This window comes from Podarcis gaigeae, assembly GCF_964106915.1.
Source record: "Podarcis gaigeae genome assembly, chromosome: 7".
NCBI classification, from domain to species: Eukaryota; Metazoa; Chordata; class Lepidosauria; order Squamata; family Lacertidae; genus Podarcis; species Podarcis gaigeae.
Genome location: NC_139683.1, coordinates 59,950,462 through 59,971,704, shown reverse-complemented (window position 1 = coordinate 59,971,704; position 21,243 = coordinate 59,950,462). Strand labels below are relative to the sequence as shown.

Here is a 21,243-nt window from a genome sequence, read left to right as displayed (position 1 = left end):
TCTAAAAACGTTAGAATGGTATTTATTTCATTGACTTTGATGGATCGGAAATGCTAACCTCTCTTCCAGGCTGGATTCATACAATGGCATCAGTCTTCATAGCATTTTGAAGTTAATTATGTATTTGTATGGTGTATGAATTAAACAGAAAAGTGGCTGGCTTCTTTTATGTTAAAGTTCCTGCAAGCTTTATGCTCTTAATTCTGGGAAAGTTGCCTGTAAAAAATATGTAAACATTTATTTGTATCAAATCACCTGTGAATTGAGTACAATAATATTCCTCTGTAAGTCTGGTTATATTTATAAACTACAGACAAAGAATATTTCAGATTTGTTTCTTTTATTTCAGAACAGATATAACTATGTTTTACAGGTCCATTCTGTTTTTCTGTGCAGTTCTTATGAGTACCCATATATTAAATATTTGTTGGATATATATTAAATGCAGTGAGTACACAGGATGCCTTTCTTTTGAGGTTGAGCTTCCTTATTCCACACCCCAACACACAGTAGCTGTGGCAGTCCTTAAGAGACAGACTCTTTCTAACACTCTACTCCTGAAATGCAGAATGAATTTGCCTTTTGTAGGAAGAGGAGGAGGAGGAGAGGAGGTGGTGCCTTCTGACACAAACTGCCTGTATCAATTGCGGCGAGCAGACCGTTACAGTTGTAAAACCCCTCTCCAGACTAGGCCAGTTGCTGGAGGAGCAATTGCACTATTCACTACCCATACCAAATATATGTGGCAAAGAAATCCCAGTAATAGGTTGCCTAAGACTGCTGAGGTATGCAGATTCTGAACTGTAGCTCCTTTGGAAAATATAGAAGGGTGATAAGTTAGGGTGAAAGGGAGTATAGAAGGCAAACAAGAGTTAAAAAAGGACTATGTAGTTGCAGAAAGAGATTTTATGAGACGTTACCTGAAGCTGTCATTGGTTTCTTTATCTGCTGCATGGAAGAAATGGCTGCATTTCTGAAAGAAGAAGCAAGCTGTAACTAGTGAAAAGAAATCTTGGACTGCTTGCAACTCTATTAACTGCCAAAGCACAGGAGAAAGGTGAGATTCCCCTCTATGCATCTGGACAATGGTAAATATTAGGCTTTTCCCTATATATTGTCATTCATACTGTGGATTTAATCTTCTGTCTCCTGAACATTTCTGCCTGCAAGTTTCCTTCTGCAAGCCATCAGCTTTATACCATTATGGCGAGGCATTGCTTTCATACTTGTGGTGATGAGATGTGTGTGTGTGTGTGTGTGTGTTAGTTCAACTCTGCATGTTGGGCATGATGCCTTCTAGAGGATCAGTTACTCTATTACCACAGTTTTCTTGAAGCAGCTACACCCATTAACATAGCATTGCCAGTCTGCAAACACAGTAAAAACTTGTGGTTCAGTCGAAGTTAGTGAAAATTTGCCATTGAGTTAAAGAGATCCAGAAAGTTGTTCATGCAGCCCTAATCAGGACATCACGGATCTCCACAAGTTAAATACATTTTGGAACATTTTCCAGACCAAGCCATCTCCTTGCATTATCATACCCTAACATCTGACAAAGTAAATGCATACTGTACATTAGTCTTAAATCAGGTTTGTAGTGGGGAAACAAATGACTTCTCTGGAGTGTAATGGCATGTAAGATAATAGTTTCCAAATTTATATTTTGTTGTAGCATGCAAAAATACATGTTCCCATTTAGCTGTTTATTTTTGTTATGTAGTTCTTGGGTCACACATTTTCAAAATTGTGGAGAAGTTTTCATTTTCATCAGAACTGTTGAGACAAGAATGTTGGTTTCATCGTGGCTAACAGAATGAGATCAGGAATTCCGCACTCAAATCTTGCTCTGCCAAGAACTTGTCTTAGGCAAGCCACTCTTTCTCATCCTAATATTACAGGATTGTTGTAAGGATTAAACCAGATTTATTTCTTATTTATTTGAAGCATTTTTGCACCTCTTCAGTGAAAAATGCACTCAGAGCAGTTTACAGGGAGAAGTAATATGGCAGTCCCTGCCTTCAGGTTCAAAATCTAGACAATACAAAAGGAAAACTCATGGGGAGGGAGAAGGAAAAAAGCAATTTTGTGCACTATTCTTGGTTACAAAGGTTTAAAGATCAGGTGAAATGGAGACAGTTTAAGGAGAGGAGCAACCAAAAAGTTGCTGGTTGCTCAGCAGGTACACTGGCGGGACTCTGCTTCCCTTCTCTTTGTCCATTCTAGAAATGGAGAGTATGACTGTTGATTCTTCTTGATCTCCCAGCAGCTTGACGGTGGTATCCTTCTGGGGCAAATGTATGAGTTGGGTATTGGGGTATTGCATTGCAATGACTCCATGTCAACATGATGGCTGGCTCCAGAAGGCAGTTCATGAAACATTACTTGGCTCCATGGGTTCTCCAGTAAAGTTCTGTTCAATTAATTGGACTTTGCTGTATTTTAATTGATAGGCAGATCTTCTGGTATATCTGGTAGGTTGTTCTCTAGGCTTCCTATGCTAAAATAGTATCCCCACACCCTGTATTCATTTGGGTTCCTGCTTTTTGGCTTCTATTCTGTTCACGGCTTTCAATCCAAGCTTCATTCATGTTCCCTTTGCTATTATTCAACTGGGTATTTTTATATTCTTTATTTTTATCTGCAAAATTGAGGCTATTTCCTGTTATTTTTAAAAGGAAGCAATTGAATCGCATGATATGTTTAACAGTCCCACGATACATTTTAACTGTCATTAAGAAAAATCCAGTTTTCCACTGCCATTAACAATATTCTTGGTGTGTGGTTGATAAGATGCTAATTTCTTCAGGAAATACAGGATCTGTGGCAAATACAGGCATTGTTCCCTGCAGTTCATAGGGCAAGGTTTTCTCTAATCTCAATGAACCTCTACTTTTGTCCTTATTCTGCTTTATTTATTTTTCAAGGCTCCTATAGCTTGCCAAATATTTAACTATCCAGGCTAACTATGGAAGGTATCAAATCCTTTTTCATCTAAAAGAAACAAAGTGAGAATATTTTTCTTTTTGCTATCAAGAGGATATTTAAAGTCCACTGTGGTAAAATTTTGGTCAGGTCAATGACTATTCTCTAATTTTCCTAATTTATTCTTTATTTGTACTGGGTTTACCAGACAAATCAACACAATCATATGAACGTCCACATGGTGGTGTTGTGTCAGGAAGGAGATCACATATACTTTGGTTCACATGCTTGGTCAGCACAACACAAATGTGAATGAATGAATTGTTTATTGTGGTCACAGGCAAATAAAATTTGGTATGGAAAGAAAACATATAGCTCATTAAAACAATTAAAAACAGACAAATACAAACACACATTTCTCTCTCTCTCTCTGAAGCCAATAGGAAGCTTTTCCTAATCTGCACTGAAGTCAGAAATTGTTTTTCCAACCCTCTCAGTAACACTGGAGGAAACATCCCTTAAACAGAATGATACAAAATTAGGACATATTCCCAGGGGAGTTCGGAGTAGAGGGAGAATTAACCTCTCTCACTACACAGGCTACAGTACAGCATAACATGGTCAACAGGTTCTGCTCCAGCTCCACAAATACAACCTGTCAAGAACTGAAATCTTGCTCACTTAACAGTGCAGAATGTAGCACATTAAAATAAGCAAGGATAAATGCTCTCCTATTTGAACGATGATTATATAGTTTAGGGGTTTGCTAAACAGTAATGAAATGCAGAGTTTGTTACTGTGCAGATGTAAGACGATTAATTGCTGAACAACAAAAAAACTGGGCCTCCTTTGACCTATAATTGCAGCAAAATTGAGGAGAGAAGCCCAGCCTAAATATCTTCTTCCCATTAACACTAATGAAAGAGTATGAGAGTATGAAAGAATATGCTTTGCAGCTACTGAAAAGCATAAATATAACCACCATTTCAGGACATGATCTCAACAATTCAGCTGACTGAATACACACATCCAAATAAATAGCTGTGTTCCCCACACAAGATAGTAAACCCAGTATCTCCTGGAGGAAAGCAGACGGAACTCTTTCCACTTGGGAGTTTAACCCTGAAATCCAAATGGGAATGCTGTAAGTTGGGTCATGGACTTAGATCATAGGCTTGAATAACAGGAGATAAAGGGACACTTTGCATAAGGAAGAACCCTGAAATAACATGCCAGCCAGAACTTCACAATGTGACTGTGATGCTCTTACCATGTGCAGCAGAAGGGTTTTTCCCAGCAGCTTCACTGGGAAGGGCAACATTTGAACCAATCTTCTTTCTTGGAGGAAGCAAGCTGTGCCTTTACCAGCAGCTTGACCAGAAGAAATTTAATAGGTGATTCCCCCCCTCTTCATGGACATAAACAAGGGAAATAGATTCCCCAGTGAAGTCCTTGCATATTACACTATAGGTAAAAGTACTGCAGTAGAGCCAATTAAAAGGATGGCAACTCTGTTGTCTTGAAATAAAGGGATTAAGAAGTAAATCTCCTAGTCAGCTTGGTGGATGCAAAACACTCAGTGAACAACTGAGGAGACCTATGGATGTGGCTGGTATTGAAGGAACATCCATTATTTTCAATGACAGCGTATGCTGAAGTGATATTCTCACAACATGTCAACTCCTAGGCTTAGCATGCCAGCTGTAAGATGGAGTTGCAAATATACAAAACACCTGGCCAGATTCAAGTTGTAGTCGGCATGCTATATGAAGCCCAGAGTCTGTACATGTGAATTTAACCAGCCTGACTGACATAAAATAAGGAATACTGGAAACTCATGGATCCCCATATTTCCTTGTTTTGAGGTGGCCCACATTAGTGAAACCACAACATATTTTCCTCTTGGAATTCCTGACACTCCTTGAGTCTACTGGAATTAAGCAAACAGATCAGATTTTTGTGGCATGGCAGCTTTTTCTGACCTTATTAAAAACCCATGTTAATTCCATCCATGTCATTTCAGTTTTAAAGGCATGTAGCCTGCGTTAACTAGGATCTTATCTGTGCAGATCATATGCCAAAAGGGCTTGGCATTTTCCTTCAGCAAAAAGGGCCTTGTGTTATTATTATTATTGCAACTTTTAATCCTCATTTGAAGGTCCACAAAAAGAACATCTGTATTATAGCGTAATCCTATACATGTTCACTCAGAAGTCAGCCCCATTAATGTAACTGGCGCTTAAGTGTGTATAGTAAATTTATAGCCTGAGTTAAACTTCCATCACACTTGCTAGTCCTTTTCTGGTGACACCACGATAGTGTGCTAACATGCTAGGAGGGGTGGATGGGAGTTGAGTGCACTAACATCATCCCCTGTTGTCTTTCTGCTACTTTCAAACTTGTGGAGGGAGTGGGGAGCCTCATGTGCTCATTTGAGATTTGGGGGTTTTCAGGGTTTAAAATGATTGGGTAGCAGGTACAGAAAGCCCCCAGCTTCACAAGATCTGTGAGTTAGAGGTCGAATGCAAAGACAATGGCATGTGGGTGGCATGAAGTGTGCTAGCCCCTCTCACAGGTTAACTCAACACATTACTCCAAGACTTGAAGAGAAATTTAGTGTTGAGAGATTGCTGGGGCATGCATGACCTGAGTTGGGGGCGGGGCGCAGCGGTCTACATAAAGGGAAAAATGCTTTAAATAAGTCAGGAATTAAAGCATTATAAGAAAAGAAAAAAACCCTATGCAAAAACACTCTAGAAAGGTTTTGTGCTCTCTGGCACCATCTGGTGTTGCATGTTTATAATGTATTCAAGTCGCTGCTTTTTTGACTAAAGTAGCTGAGTCCAGGGTCTGCAAGCAAAGGTCTAGCATATTTGCAAAAGGATTTACAGTGTAACCCCACAAGTAATATATATAGGTAGTATACCTCCTGCCAAATACCTTCAGGATTGCTCCTTTGAGTTTGATTGATGACACCACAGAAAGTTGGGCTCTGGAAGTCCCAGTCCCTATTATATCACCAAATGTTCTGTCCCCTGGGAGTTCCACTCTGGAAGATATGATCCAGGAAACAGAAGTCATGTGTTTCTGAATCTGGACCTTGCCCATCATTCCATGGCAGAGGATGTTTGTGGATGCTCCTTTTAGATATTTGCCAGAAAAGCAAAATCTAGATGTACATTACTTGTGTATCTTAAAGAATCATAATGTGAATAAAAGCCAAATTGATTTGGTCTTACTCTAAAAGCCCTTGCTTCCACTTTCTGCAACACATTAATCATACTGGATACTAAAACGATGCTCTTACTCTGGTTTTCAGCAATTTTATGTTTATTTTATTCATTTATTCCAAAATATACTGCAATGAAGCAAATTCCGCAAACAGAGCTTTACATAAGAAATACAGAAGCAATATAATACTTGGGTCTTCAAAACAGAAATAGTTTAGTGTCCGTTTAGAAATGAACAGCTTTATATAATCTCTGATTTTGCTAATCTAGGAAATAACTCTATTTCACCCAACGATTTCAGAAGGCGAAGGAAAATGTACATTTAAATAGCACGTTCTACAGAAACAGCCTGGCATATTTTCAAAAGGGTACAGTGTGACACAAAGACGCAACTGTGAAAGTAGCAAGCTTTCAGACCACTTACTGCAGTTCTCATTTCAAGGAATGGAAAAGTAAACATTAAGCAAGAAAGGTTAAATCTGTATCTAGAATAGCATAATAAACAAAATTTAAGATTGTTGGCTGGCCCATTGCTGTTGTGAATATATTTATTATTGTATAATGGCTAATTTTGCCTGCTTAGCACCTTTTCCCAGTCCCTGCACTGATAACCCAAACAAGCGAATACCATTGTCAGTGTATTAAAAAGAGATTTTGGTCTTGTAAAACAGTTTTAAGAATGCAAATGGCAGTGCAATACAATACGGAAAGCAGTCAACTGATCATGTATGTCTCAATTTCTCTTCTAATTGGCAGACTTTGGTATTTTTGCATCCCCTTCTAGTGAATGGAGTTTTCCCCACTGCTCTTCTGTGCTGTTTGGCTCCATATGGAATCAATATGCAGAAAGGGAAAGGAATCCCATAATTCAGCAGGACAATGCATTTGCTACCATTTGTCCATGGAACATCCTTGCCCTTTATTGGTGCAAACAGTTTGGATGGCAGTTAGAATACTTTTCATAAATCCTGTCAGGTATGTTTGAATGACTACACACACACCTGGCAGTTGGCAATATACCATAGATAACTGCCATGGTTGTGGGCAAATATATCCACCACTACAAAAGCCTATGGCAATGGATTTTTTAATCTCATGGATCATCCCTAAAACACATTTCCATTCCCCAAAACAAAAACAATCTGTCAATTTATTGTTACTTGGATATAGGCAAACTGTTCTGAGTAGATTTAGATTTAGTAGATTCCATGATTTAGGTTTAGTTATACCTGCTTTGTTGGTCTTATAGAATATATTGGTTAAGTCTGTGCTATGAACTAATAGACTCTGAACACTAGAGGGATTATTTGTATTATAATACAGCAACAGTGACATCTTAATGCTTGGGCTTGTTTACAACTACTCAGTGTTTTTTTTCTAAAACAAAATGTTGAGGGGTACTCTCATTTTCCTACTCATATTGAAATACTGCCCCTCAATGAGGCCAAACGTAGATTCACAAAATGTTTAGGGGTATGTGTCCCCCCAGAAAAAAAGCACTGCAACTACTTAAAAGACTGTAATCCTATGCACACTAGAACCAAGGCCGACTGAACTCAATGGGACTTATGGCACAGTACGCAATTATAGAATTGTAATGAATCCTTTTGCAAAAAAAACAACAACAACAACCCCATACCAATTTAGTAAAGAATTCAGTGAAGATACAATTCACTGCTTGTATTGAAATATAGCAAACATTTCCTCTCTAACCCAGAGCTGGATAGACCTTGTTATTCATTAACCCAGTGGTTCTCAAATTGTTTCTCTGATCCACACTTTCAGTATAAAAATGTGATCATGCAACACCAGTTTTTTTTTTACTGAGAAGAAATACATTGTAAAACAAAAATAAGAAACTCCCAGCAGTGCTTGATTTATAACACAGAACACAACTACTTTATTATATGGTCATGTGACATCCAGAAAGTGTAAAACAATCTAGCTACATAAGAACATGTATCATTACCTAAATATAATTATAAACAAGTCTCTTAAGTATGCATACAAAGTCAATGAGCGGTGTGTCCTTGCAGTATCACTTGATGCTCTTGCTCTCATTTTGAAAAGGTATCTATCCATATTCTGCAAATAAAAGAAAAGAAAAATGCTATGCTATGCTACACTTAAACATTTAAATGTTTCTTTAATGTCCTTGAATCTTCCCGCACACTTGCCACCCTCTCCTGATACACCAGTGTTGTATGCCACACCCTTTGAGAACCGTTGCTATAAGCAAATGCATTTAGGGAGAACAGAAACCTGCTGTTAGATATTCTAGTTCAATCGAGCTAATCCAGGACTTCTATGCCATCTCCTGGTTGCTGTGGGTTCCAAGTTTCCTTCGTATCACAGGGTGTGTTCATATTACCTACCACCTTTGAGTAGAGCGAGGTTTCTCCAGTGCATTTCACACCTCGCCCTACCCCACCCATATGTTCATGGCTTGATTGGTGTTAAATTCGTTTCTGCTTATGTTTGTACCAGGGGGCATTGACAGGCCAGAGATGACTTTACCTTGCATGGCATGGGAGTGGGACTCATCCTGGCTAACCCTGAAACCTGTCGCTAGCTCTCAAAACAAGTCGTTGGGATGGTTTTCTCTTTCGTGTGGAGTTTCTGCTATAGACAGAGGCCTACCTTGCCTAATGGATGGGTGGCTGCAATTGCAAGCGCATCGCTAGGACCTTGGGACCCTGTAATTACATTCTGCTGATGGTTCCATGTTAAATTAATGAACCTGCTGTGCACAAATTATTTATCATGCATTAGTTAATGAGCTGTCTCCTTATAAAGAGAGAGAAAGAGACGTCCTCACCTCTCTGCGGGTCCCACAGGAGGGTAAACAGAAATGAACTGCTCCTGCTCCAGCCCCATTACTTTCATACACAGAGAGAAGCTTGCTCTCCTTCCACTCATGCCCAAACCTTTCTTCTGGCTTTGTTTGATTTGCTTCTACTGTCCTCAACCACATTCATGGATAGAGTGGTGTGATTTAAGGATGCAGCCCTAATCTTGTTTACCTGAGAGTAAGCCCCATCAAACTCAGTAGAACTTATGTTTTGAGTAGTGATGGTTAAGAATTGCTTTGTAACACAGGTGCCAATCAAAGTGCAGCACCTGGAGCATGTAAATCTCAGCAGTACAACAGATGTGTTCAAAGGGAATCCTCCTGGCAGATTGCCAGTAATACTTGAAGAATTTGTTTGGGGGGGGCGGGGAGAGAAAAAGAAACCTACTATTATACCTACCAGCAAGAGTGCAAAGGTTAAAGGAGTTGCATGGAGTTTCACAAGATCAGCATAAAATCCTTAAAAGGTATCTAGAATAATGTATGTTTGTGTGAGGACTAAACAATTCGGTTACAGGTCCGTGACTTTGCCTATACAGTGGTACCTTGGGTTAAGTACTTAATTCGTTCTGGAGGTCTGTTCTTAACCTGAAACTGTTCTTAACCTGAAACTCCATTTTAGCTAATGGGGCCTCCTGCTGCTGCTGCGCTGCCGAAGCACGATTTCTGTTCTCATCCTGAAGCAAAGTTCTTAACCCGAGGTACTATTTCTGGGTTAGCGGAGTATGTAACCTGAAGCGTATGTAACCTGAAGCGTATGTAACCCGAGGTACCATTGTAGTAGAGATGATTCACACTTGGATGCTATTCTCCTCTCCAAAGTCATCTGGTTGCAGGAAGTACAGTATGTGTTGTCATATTAGTGAGGTAGGAGAGCTGAAAAAAAATTCACATCTGGCAACCAATGAGCCCCTTTGGTTTCAGATAGCACATGGGTAGACGAGTCTAAAAAGCCAGGGACACAAATTTTCTTGGCCCTCTAGTGGCTATGGTTGCTCATTTACTAGAAGTAATGTATTTAAGCATTAGCTCTGGAAGCGTATACTCGATTCTGACCAAACTAAGCCTTCTAGAGCAAAGCTAAAGCAAAAGGGTCTGCATTTTCTCTAATGTGTTCTGTGACTTAATTATGCATTGTGCAAAGAACTACATTTGCTTTTCTGTTCAGAATCCTTTTTTATAGTAAATTGCACTTGATTGATTTTAAGTTCTAGTATTATGACTGTATGAAAATTTCACTGCACCAATCACAATTTTATAAGATTACCATGCCTTCCCTCAGCCATCTTAAAAAAGAAAAGGCTGGACCTTGTCCTAAAAGCCATATTATAAATATTTATTTTATTGCATAAAGTTAATACACTTTTGTCAAACACTTCAAAGTGGTTTACAAAGAGAAAATATAAATAAATAAAATAATATAAAAACTAGTAAGGAAAGCAGAGGCCCTTGCTGGCTCTTAATAATGGGAACCACAGTTTCCATTCATCACCCCCCCCCCCGAACATTTTTCTTTTATTTGTTTGACTACATTTATATTCCTCCTTCCAGGAGCTCAGGACAGCTTTTACACTGCCTCCCCTTTATTTTTATTTCCAGAGCAACCCTGTAAGGTAGGTGAGGCTGAGAGACAGCAATGTCTGGTCTATGCACAGTGAGCTTCATGGCAGAGTGACGATTTGAACTCAAGTCTTCCTGGCTCTCTCATAACATAACTTTTCTTAAAATAACTGAGCAGTAGTATTTTCCATTTATTTGGAATAACACCTTTGCAGCATTAATGGACACCAGGCAAAACACAATGCAATTTGCTTAAACCAGTTCACAGCAGCTACAAAGTTCCCTCAAATGCAACAGTCACATCTCAAAAAGTTGTTCAGGCATCCTTTTAGCAGGTAATAACGTGTTTGATCTTGTTCTTGTTTGGCAGGCTTCTTTGTTAAACCTGTTTGAGTAGTTCCCCAAACCCCTCCCCCCGGCCCAGCAACAATTAGTTGTCTGTTTATTAAAACAAATCTAGTTTTGCAAATTACAAGGAACTTTCCTAGAATTATAGAACTAGAATGATAAAACTCTACGAGTCCACCTTATGTTTATGACTGGAATAGATTAAGCAGATCAGGAGAAATGCTTAAATATATTTAATTTGTGTACTGAATTATAAAAGGAAGACACCTTTGCTATGTTTTATAAGAGAAAATCCACAACCCACCATGGCCACAGACGTGAAGAGACTCAAATCCTTGTGTTGTTGTTGTTATTTATATAATATGGGCAAGTCACTACCTCTCATCCTCACCTATTTCACAGGGTTATTGAGGGGATTAATGTGTGCCATCTTAAACTACTTAGAGAAAAAAGGCAGGCTATTAAGGCAGTAAATAAAGTGGGCTGGGTGTCAGTTTGCTACTGCTAATCTACCCCTTTCAGGGTGGTCGCTTTTGGGGAGGGGCTGAGCTATGTGGATTGCTGGACTTTGGCCCTCATGTCCAGCCATAGCTGCGCCAGTGCTGTAAAATCACCTGTTGCCATTAGCCCCATGTTAGTGTGATTGGGATGCAGGTGGCGCTGCGGTCTAAACTACTGAGCCTCTTGGGCTTGCCAATCAGAAGGTCGGTGGTTTGAATCTGTGCAATGGGGTGAGCTCCTGTTGCTCTGCCCCAGCTACTGCCAACCTAGCAGTTCAAAAGCACGCCAGTGCAAGTAGATAAATAAATACCGCTGTGGCGGAAAGGTAAATGGCGTTTCCGTGCACTCTGGTTTCTGTCACGGTGTTCCGTTGTGCCACAAGCAGTTTAGTCATGCTAGCCACATGACCCGGAAAGCTGTCTGTGGACAAACGCTGGCTCCCTCGGCCTGAAAGCGAGATGAGCGCTGCAACTCCATAGTCGCCTTTGACTGGACTTAACCATCCAGGGGTCCTTTACCTTTACCTTTTTAGTGTGATTGCTGATCCTGTAGTTCTTTCAGTACAGTGGTACCTCGGGTTAAGTACTTAATTCGTTCTGGAGGTCCGTTCTTAACCTGAAACTGTTCTTAACCTGAAGCACCACTTTAGTTAATGGGGCCTCCCGCTGCTGCCGCACCGCTGGAGCACAATTTCTGTTCTTATCCTGAAGCAAAGTTCTTAACCCAAGGTACTATTTCTGGGTTAGGGGTGTCTGTAACCTGAAGCGTATGTAACCTGAAGCGTATGTAACCTGAGGTACCACTGTACTTGCTTCCAACACTGCTTGCACAGGTACTGATTTATAATCCAAATTATTGCACCAGTCATGTTCACATGCCTCTTGGTAGATCTGTCCATGACAGCATAGTGGGGTCATGCATTCATCATCTCAAAGCATCTGCACATACCCACTCAGTGTGTTCATACAGTGAAAAATGACCGGGGCTATATATATATTTCATACATCTTCCTACCAGAAGTTCTTTTTCTATGTGGGAAAAATGTTATGTTTTGAAGCGCCCCTGTGTCTTAACAGAAGCTTTCAGATGGAAAACGCTGACATGTAACTAGTACTGACTGCCAAGAAATTACTCACAAGTAAGATTTTGGCATTGTGGGTTGCGATTCCTTCCTGGACTTTGAAATGCAAGGGGTGGTGGTGATTGCATAAATGACATTTAAAGGAATTGGCTTATATCTGAAGAAAAACAACACCCCCAAACAAATCAAGTTATCTATCTCTTTTTTTGTGACCAAATACAAGCACATAACAGCAGTATGTGTTGAAGAAGTTAGAAATTTTCTCAGTGCGCCCCTCCCACACTGCCCAGTGGTACAGTTGAGACAATGGGGCTGTGGCTTGTGAAACCCTCCCCTGCTTCAGACCAGTGTATATGGTGCAGGAGGGCCTGGTCAGGCCTGCTCATGCTTGGCTTGCCTGACCAGGACTCTAGTGGGCATAGCACACCTGCCAAGAGACCCGGAAAAAACGGAACATCCTGGTTTTTTTGCTTGAGATCATGGCAGCCATTTTGGGTGCCACAATATTACATGTTCTCATGCCGTGCTCTCGTTTTTTTGTGTTTCTTTCTGGACTGCAATCTCATGCAGCTCCCCAAAACATGTGTTTTTTGACACTGCAGAAGATTGCGCCCTGTAAAAGAAATGCTTGGGGGGGGGGGCGAGAGTTCTGTGTGAGTCATGTGACTTGCCTGGGAGCACTTCCCTGAGGATGCGTGTCCTGGTTTTCGACTGGAAAAAGTAGGACAGTATGGCATAGGTAAGTGGAAACGCTCTGAATCTTGACCCTCTGCAGGCACTCTAGCTGCAGGATTGTGTTACTTTAGGGGAGGAACCATGTGGATTTTCTGCCTCTCGCACCAAAGTGTTTGGGGTCATCTCTGTCTGAAGCAATACAATGCACTCTGCTTATGCTGGATATGTTGCAGCGAGGTTATTTTATCTGTGGATGCCTTAAGCCAGAGCTTTCCAAACTGTGTGTCGTGGCAAGTTAGTGTGTTGGTTGCTGTGTGCAGGTGTGTCGTGCGAATGTTCCTCATGCTCCTCCCAGGGCTGGAAAGGGATTAGTTTGCTAGTAAAATTGAATTACAGTGGTACCTCGCGTTACATATGCTTCAGGTTACATACGCTTCAGGCTACACACTCTGCTAACCCAGAAATAGTGCTTCAGGTTAAGAACTTTGCTTCAGGATAAGAACAGAAATCGGGCTCCGGTGGCGCAGCGGCAGCAGGAGGCCCCATTAGCTAAAGTGATGCTTCAGGTTAAGAACAGTTTCAGGTTAAGAACGGACCTCTGGAACGAATTAAGTACTTAACCCGAGGTACCACTGTACTGTGTTGCGAAATGATGCAAAACTGAATTACTGTGTTGCAAAATGATGCATGTCTAAAAAGTGTGTCACCAACATGAACAGTTTGGAAAGCTCTGCCTTAAGCAGTGGTCTTAACTACTGCTTTGTAGGTCAAATTATTACTTGTGTTTAGAGCAGGATAGTGAGCAGATGCCCAAAGTAAGCATGCAACTTGAGAAGACTGTACACTGTCCTTTGTAAAAGGGAGAACTCTACAGAGATACAGTGGAACTTGAGCAAAAATTAAGCTGTGGCAGCCAAAGGAAAAGGAAAAGGTCTGTATTTCAGTACAAGTGAAAGTATCTGTGATCCACCCGCCCTGCTTGTTTTGAATCTGCTATCTTAATCTCAGGAATGTAGCATTTTGGTATTGGGTGTGAGGTACAACATTCCAAAGGGATTATTCTTACTAGGCTTCATCCTTTGCTCTGAACTGCGGAGAAGCAAGTTTGCCACTAATCATTAGCGGAGCTAGGCACTGATACACACCTATATTTTGTACTGCATATCCGTGCAGACCGGAAACTAGATTTTCCACCTAGGAAGCAAATATGTGTTGTGTGAGTATGCAGTGTATGTATCAAGTGCTTCTGTTATGCCCAGTGTAGAGCATGTGGTCAAAATGTGCTGCTTTGCACCCAAATGGTGAAAAGAGTGTTAAGGGGGTATATGTGAAAGGTCTTAAGGCAAAAAACCAAACTGGATATGCATACATTGGACATACACAGTTTATGGAACTTGCTCTCACAGGAGGCAGTGATGGCTACCAACTTGGATGGCTTTAAAAGAGGAATAGACAAAAACATGGATGGTGGGGCTACCAGTGGCTACTAGCCATCATGGCTATGCACTGCCTCCATAGTCAGAGGCAGTAATGCTTCTAAATAGAAACTGCAGGAGGGGAGAGTGCTCTTGTGCTTGGGTCCTGCTTGCACGTTTCCCACAGGCATCTGATTGGCCACTATGCGAACAGGATGCAGGACCTCTGGCCAGATCCCGCAGCTCTTTTTATGTTCTTATGGAGATGTTTAGTGGGCAATGAGCCTCTGTATCATTCCCACCCAAGCAAATGGGCAAGGGCTGTAGCTCAGTAGCACAGCACATGCTTTTCTTGTAGAAGGTCCCAGGTTCAGTCCTTGGCTTTTTTGGGTCGGGTGGGAAAAGACTTGCCTGAACCTTTGAAGATCTTCTGAACTGGGCCAATGACTTAACTCATAAGGCAGTATCAAATGCTTCTGGCAAAGGAGCTACTAGTAAACTAGCCAGATAGCAAGGAAGTTTCACAGTTAGTAGGCCATCATCTTGACCCTTAGAAGAGCTGCCATGCTAATTTTCCAATGACTTCCAGAAAATTCAACAGGACAAATCAAACGGATTGCAATCTGGAATACATTTAAGATGGGGCAAAACCTGCCTCTCTCCCTAGCTTCTGAGCTCATCAGGGTCAGATCCAGCCCATACCTCCTGGAGCAGCCCTTCATATTCTCCATTAAGTGAACAGCTGAGATTCCAGAAAAGAAGAATAAGAATGAAGGACTGCACTCAAATACAGTCCTATAGTTGAGCTGAAGTCCATCTACTATCTCTGACACTGAGTTGTCTTGCTTTCATTGTCAGGTACCACAAATAAGTGTAATGAGATTTTTTGAAAATGAGATATCAGAAATAAAGATTGGCAAGATTTTGCTGTTTCCTGGAAGCTATTTTGTGTGTGTGGAGGGGGGTTGTACATTTATGCTGTCAAATGCTGAAAAACAGAACTGCTGAGTGTCAGAGCACCATGACTCACTTGTACTGAAGCTGAAATGCACTGCACAAGAAAGTACATTTCGGCTCTTCCAAAATAGCTCACATTATTGTTTTCATGAATGGCACCAGGTTCTGGAAGGCTGTATGAAGGGGCTGATGTAGGTCGCCTTTGAACTACCTTTCTCAGGAGACCCTGTAACATACAGGAACACCCCCTCAATATACCCACCCAGTCCATCCTACTGATGAGTATTTTGCTAGTTGGATGTACTACTGAAATATAATCCCCATCATCCCTCGTCATTGGCCGGGGTGGCTCATGGGAGTTGGAGTCCAAAACATCTGGATAGCACCAGATGGATAGGGTATTTTAATAGTGTAAGATTATTGTGTCCTGTTACATTATCAGGGGTCCTTAGTCTGTCTAAAATTCTTTTCAATATGTGACAATTTTCAGGAGTCGTCCAGGCTTACATTTATATTAGTTCTGTTTGTGCCAAGATATAATAATTGACAGTTTGAGATACATTCTGAAGTAATATTTAAAAGTTGGGATCAAATCAATGCTCATACTGAAATATGGTCAGCAACATGCATAAAGTTATATTGTAATGTCATTTAGAGAGGTGTAGATGTGTATGTTGGACGTGGGTGGCACTGTGGGTTAAACCACAGAGCCTAGGACTTGCTGATCAGAAGGTTGGCAGTTTGAATCCCTGTGATGGGGTGAGCTCCCGTTGCTCGGTCCCTGCTCCTGCCATCCAAGCAGTTCAAAAGCACGTCAAAATGCAAGTAGATAAATAGGTACCACTCTGGCGGGAAGGTAAACGGCGTTTCCGTGTGCTGCTCTGGTTCGCCAGAAGCGGCTTAGTCATGCTGGCCACATGACCCGGAAGCTGTACCCCGGCTCCCTCAGCCAGTAAAGCGAGATGAGCACCGCAACCCCAGAGTCGGCCACGACTGGACCTAATGGTCGGGGTCCCTTTACCTTTTAGATGTGTACTATTTAAATCTGAAGTATGGAGCAAGCAACAAGTGGGAACTCTACTGCATTTTAATTTGAAACTATTTTTACACCCTAGCATTGAAGTGAAGGGACGCGTGCTTAATTCACTTAATTTGAGTGCTGTAATAAAGGGGCAGCAAAAAACATCTGAAGGCATTGGTCCCAAGAAGCCGACATCTGTGATCTGAGAGTATTTCCTCTCCCCTGATTACAGGACTGTGTGTTTGTTCTTTATTACAGTGAAAATGATCTGTTTGCCCAACTCTGTCTTCCTGATCTTCCAGTTTTCAGTGCAATGTGTGCAATGTAACTTGACTGCCTAGAATTGTTGCAATGTTAGGTAGGTCATTAAGGCATGTAATTAATTGTAAAAAGATAGCATCACTTTTGGCACACAGCCAAAGCCAGAAAGTTATAGGCATATACAGTGGTACCTCGGGTTACATATGCTTCAGGTTACATATGCTTCAGGTTACAGACTCCGCTAACCCAGAAATAGTACCTTAAGATAAGAACGTTGCTTCAGGATGAGAACAGAAATTGTGTGGCGGCGGCATGGCAGCAGTGGGAGGCCCCATTAGCTAAAGTGGTGCTTCAGGTTAAGAACAGTTTCAGTTTAAGAACGGACCTCCGGAATGAATTAAGTACGTAACCAGAGGTACCACTGTAATCTGAGGACGATTCAAATTTCTGAACATGGCTAATAATAACCTGTTGCGGTTTAAACTCCCCAACCCTGGTATTGATTCTGCGTCTGTGTGCTTTGCTGTATTCATTTGCCCTTATTCCCAAGAACAATTAGAACTGTAGCCTAATTGTACTGCTGTTTGTACAACCCTTACAGAGATAACTAGCTGCCCTAAATCTGAAACAAAACAAAATGCTAAATGCTTCCATATTGTGCTTTCTGAAACTGAAATGCTTTGGAATGAGTTACAATGGTGTCTAGGAAAAGGTTTTAAGTCCTTTTGAGAACTTACAGCGACCATGTGGAAAGTTGGCACATAATCTGTGAATCTGCCACTCCTTTTTCTGTTTGCAAAATACTGAAAAAAACCACACACACTGAGAGAAAACATACAGTGATGCACAGGTGGGTTCTCTGTTTCCAGTCAACACATGAGGGAGGGGAAAGAAGAATCACACATCCCTCTTCATGGGTTTATTTATTTTTATTTATGTATTTATTTTATTCAAAGCCATTTCTAAACAGCTTAATGTTTTGAAAATCTCTTTAGTGGTGCATGCTATGTACAATGTAAAAATATCCATGTGACTTGTGTTAAGTTTAGAATAACAATATTTTGAATACGGGTATGCAACTGGGTGTTTGATTTGGAGGTCATCTTGAAATGTCACAGAAGCTTTCTTCAGAAATAATTAAATAAACACATGAGGAGGATTGCTGTTTTTGTTGCCCTCCAACTTGCGGAGGGAAATATCACCACCTACCGTATTTTTTGCCCCATAGGGCGCACCTAGGTTTTTTGGGGGGAAATAAAGAAAAAAAAATTTCCCCCCCAAGTCACGGGGCTGGGGTGGGGGAAGTCCGAGCTTCCCCCGACCCCAACCCCCAGAACAGGCTGCTGCCTGCAAGCCTTCCGAGCCCGAAGCCCGGGGTGCGCTCCCGCCGGGATCCCAAGGATTGCGGATAGCTTCCTGAAGCCTGGAGAGCAAGAGGAGTCGGTGTGCACCAACCCCTCTCACTCTCCAGGCTTCAGCAAAAGCCTGCATTCGCTCCATAGGACGCACACACTTTCCCCCTTCATTTTTGGAGGGGGGAAAGTGTGTCCTATAGGGCGAAAAATACGGTATATATGTTTTGGAATGAATAGAGAAGACACCCTACTGCAGAGGTTTGCTCTCCACTTGGAGCTACCTTCGCCAGCTTGGGACTCCAGATGCTTTGAACTAAGGCCAGGGCTGATAGAAACCATAGTTCAAGATATCTGGAGGCGTCCGGTTGAAGCAGGCGGATTGGAGAAGGGGAACGGCAGCCAGGTGGGAGGGCAGAGCTAGTGTGTTGTCCCTTCTCCCCTTGTGTGCTTGCTTGACTCTTAATGGTGAGACTGGAAGAGAGCTAAAGACATAATGCAATGAGGGTGGTTTTTGTTCAATAAATTGCAAGTTACCCAGCATTTCAGGATCTCTAAGAGGCACCTGTACTGGGGTTTAGGAATACATATGCAAAATTTGTGTACCTTTTAATTCATAAATCATTTGTAAGGCACATATTTAATTGGCGAAATACCTCTTGATAATAGGCATACAGTTTGACCTGCTTTTGATGTATGAAAGCATTCCATCTCTTTGAAGATGGATGTTAACACCCTTCCTTTCTTGGTCAGCTCTAATTCATGGCTTGAAATGTTCCAAAACCATTAGCTATACCAGTCTGAAATACATCTGAAAGACATATGCTTCCATATAGTGATGGAATAAATGCTGTATTTAAGGCTTAAGCAATTTGTAGCTAGTATATGTCTGGTAAGATCTACACTTTAGAACTATGTGACCTGATTACACAATCCTGAATAGAAGGCTTCTCTTTAATCTTTTCTTAGGCTGCAACCCAATATTATACACACCTCCCTGTTTGGTAGAACATCACATTGGATTTTACTTCTGAACTGACCTTTATAGGATTATACAGTTAGCTGGTTGGATTATATATGTATTCATCTAAAACCAAATTGGATGAGCCTGCTCCCAAGACCAACTTTGTGGGGTTTTTTTTTTTAACCTATCATGTGGCAAGCACCCCCAGAATGACCTGGGTGAATGGTTGCAAGGGATGGACTTATCTTAAATCAGTGTTAATCACTTTACTTCTACAAAGTGCTTAAAGCTTCTTAAGTATTTGTACAGCATCTTAAAAAGCAGAGACATCACCTTGCCAACAAAGGTCCGTATAGTTAAAGCCATGGTTTTCCCAGTAGTGATGTATGGAAGTGAAAGCTGGACCATAAAGAAGGCTGATCGCCAAAGAATTGATGCTTTTGAATTATGGTGCTGGAGGAGACTCTTGAGAGGCCCATGGACTGCAAGAGGATCAAACCTATCCATTCTTAAGGAAATCAGGCCTGAGTGCTCACTGGAAGGACAGATCCCAAAGCTGAGGCTCCAATACTTTTGCCACCTCATGAGAAGAGAAGACTCCCTGGAAAAGACCCTGATGTTGGGAAAGATTGAGAGAAGGGGACGACAGAGGATGAGATGGCTGGACAGTGTTCTTGAAGCTACCAGCATGAGTTTGCAGGAGGCAGTGGAAGACAGGAGTGCCTGGCGTGCTCTGGTCCATGGGGTCACGAAGAGTGGGACACGACTATACAACAACAAGTATTTGTACAACTATTTTGTGAAATGGATTAGTCAGGCTACTTGATGTGGTTGAGCTGGTGCCTGAATCAATCTCTTTGAAGTCCAGAAGCTCAGTCGTTGAACCTTTTGGGACATATATTTACAGATTGTTCAATCCCCCCCCCCCACCTATCAGATCTCAGTTTTAACACATGTGGTCAGTGATGGCATTTGACACATAATATTGTTTAAGGGCTATGGTGAGCTACTTCAGAGCTAACAGAGCTATCTACATTCAGAAGTTCGTTCCTTTTCTTCATTGTGTGGACTTCAGCGACATTGGATTGTTCATTTCATTCATCTTAACTATTTTTACTTATATAATTTTATTTATCTCTATCAGATGAAGTAAATGTTTAGAGGAGGAAAAACCCACCAGTAACTTCTGTACAGTATTTGTTTCTGGTATGGGAGAATGAGAGATACCTGTGGTGACATGGTCTGCTGCATTCCTTCCCATATTGAAGAGCCTATGTTATCACTGAAGCTTCTTAAAAGAGTTTTATTAAATTCTGTTTGATAGGCTATATTCACAGATGAACACCTTACATAAGATAGCTTAATTATGGTTTAGCTCAAGGGGATAATTAAAACTTCAAGTCTGCAGATCAAGACTGATACCTGAATAAAAGTAGACTGATTTTGATTTTTCTGGTAGCAAGCTGAAATGAATCTTATATTTCAGGAGGTATCAGATAGCAAAGCAAGGATATCAAAAAACTGCATATAGAACCCCTGAGTTGTAACACAACACGCCACTTCTTAATCTTCTTCATTCCTTACAAAAAAACCACTCTCTTGTCTCCCCATGCCAGTGGCCTCATGCAGCACATACATTCAGCATGAATTCATTTCCTTGTCAGTCCTTAGACTGTCTCTTCTCTTTTTCTTTCTTCTCCTTAACCTCCTCCTCACAACCCAACCTACATTCCTCAGGAATTCCCCTTCATGCACAATTTGTAATCTCTTTCCCTTTCTGGCTCCTGGACTCCTTTTACTAGAGTATGCAGCTTGCGGTGGTTGCAAAGGACAAGCCTCTGAGACAGTGTCATAGGTGACACAAAAAAGCTCCTTCAATCTGGCCTCGTGCTATTCCACTTGCAATTATCATCAATTCGGCACAAGATGATGAGAAATTTGCTGTACATTCTAGACAAAAAATTGATTTGATCCTTACTTTTGTATAGTATAGTAGGTTGAATTTTGCCTCTGGCTGCACCAACTACTGCCATCTGGTTCCCACAAAGTTGCCCATGGGGAAATGCTGCCTCATGCTAAACAAAGATTTCCCCACCCTGTTTTTT

At 41.2% G+C, this 21,243-nt stretch overlaps 1 protein-coding gene across 2 annotated transcripts in view; it reads left to right on the top strand.

Moving 5' to 3' along the window:
- RNF144B (ring finger protein 144B) overlaps nt 1-21,243 on the top strand; it is a 71,049-nt gene that overhangs the window by 2,371 nt on the left and 47,435 nt on the right. Inside the window, exon 3 of one of the 2 annotated variants that reach the window (XM_083747032.1) lies at nt 960-1,057. Coding sequence is in view for 1 of the 2 variants with exons in the window: in XM_083747030.1 (XP_083603156.1) it covers nt 1,073-1,088 (16 nt within the window). In the remaining variant the exon portion in view is untranslated. Of the gene's footprint in view, nt 1-959; nt 1,089-21,243 lie in introns of those variants that run through there. The other variant, XM_083747030.1, reaches the window with a different exon arrangement.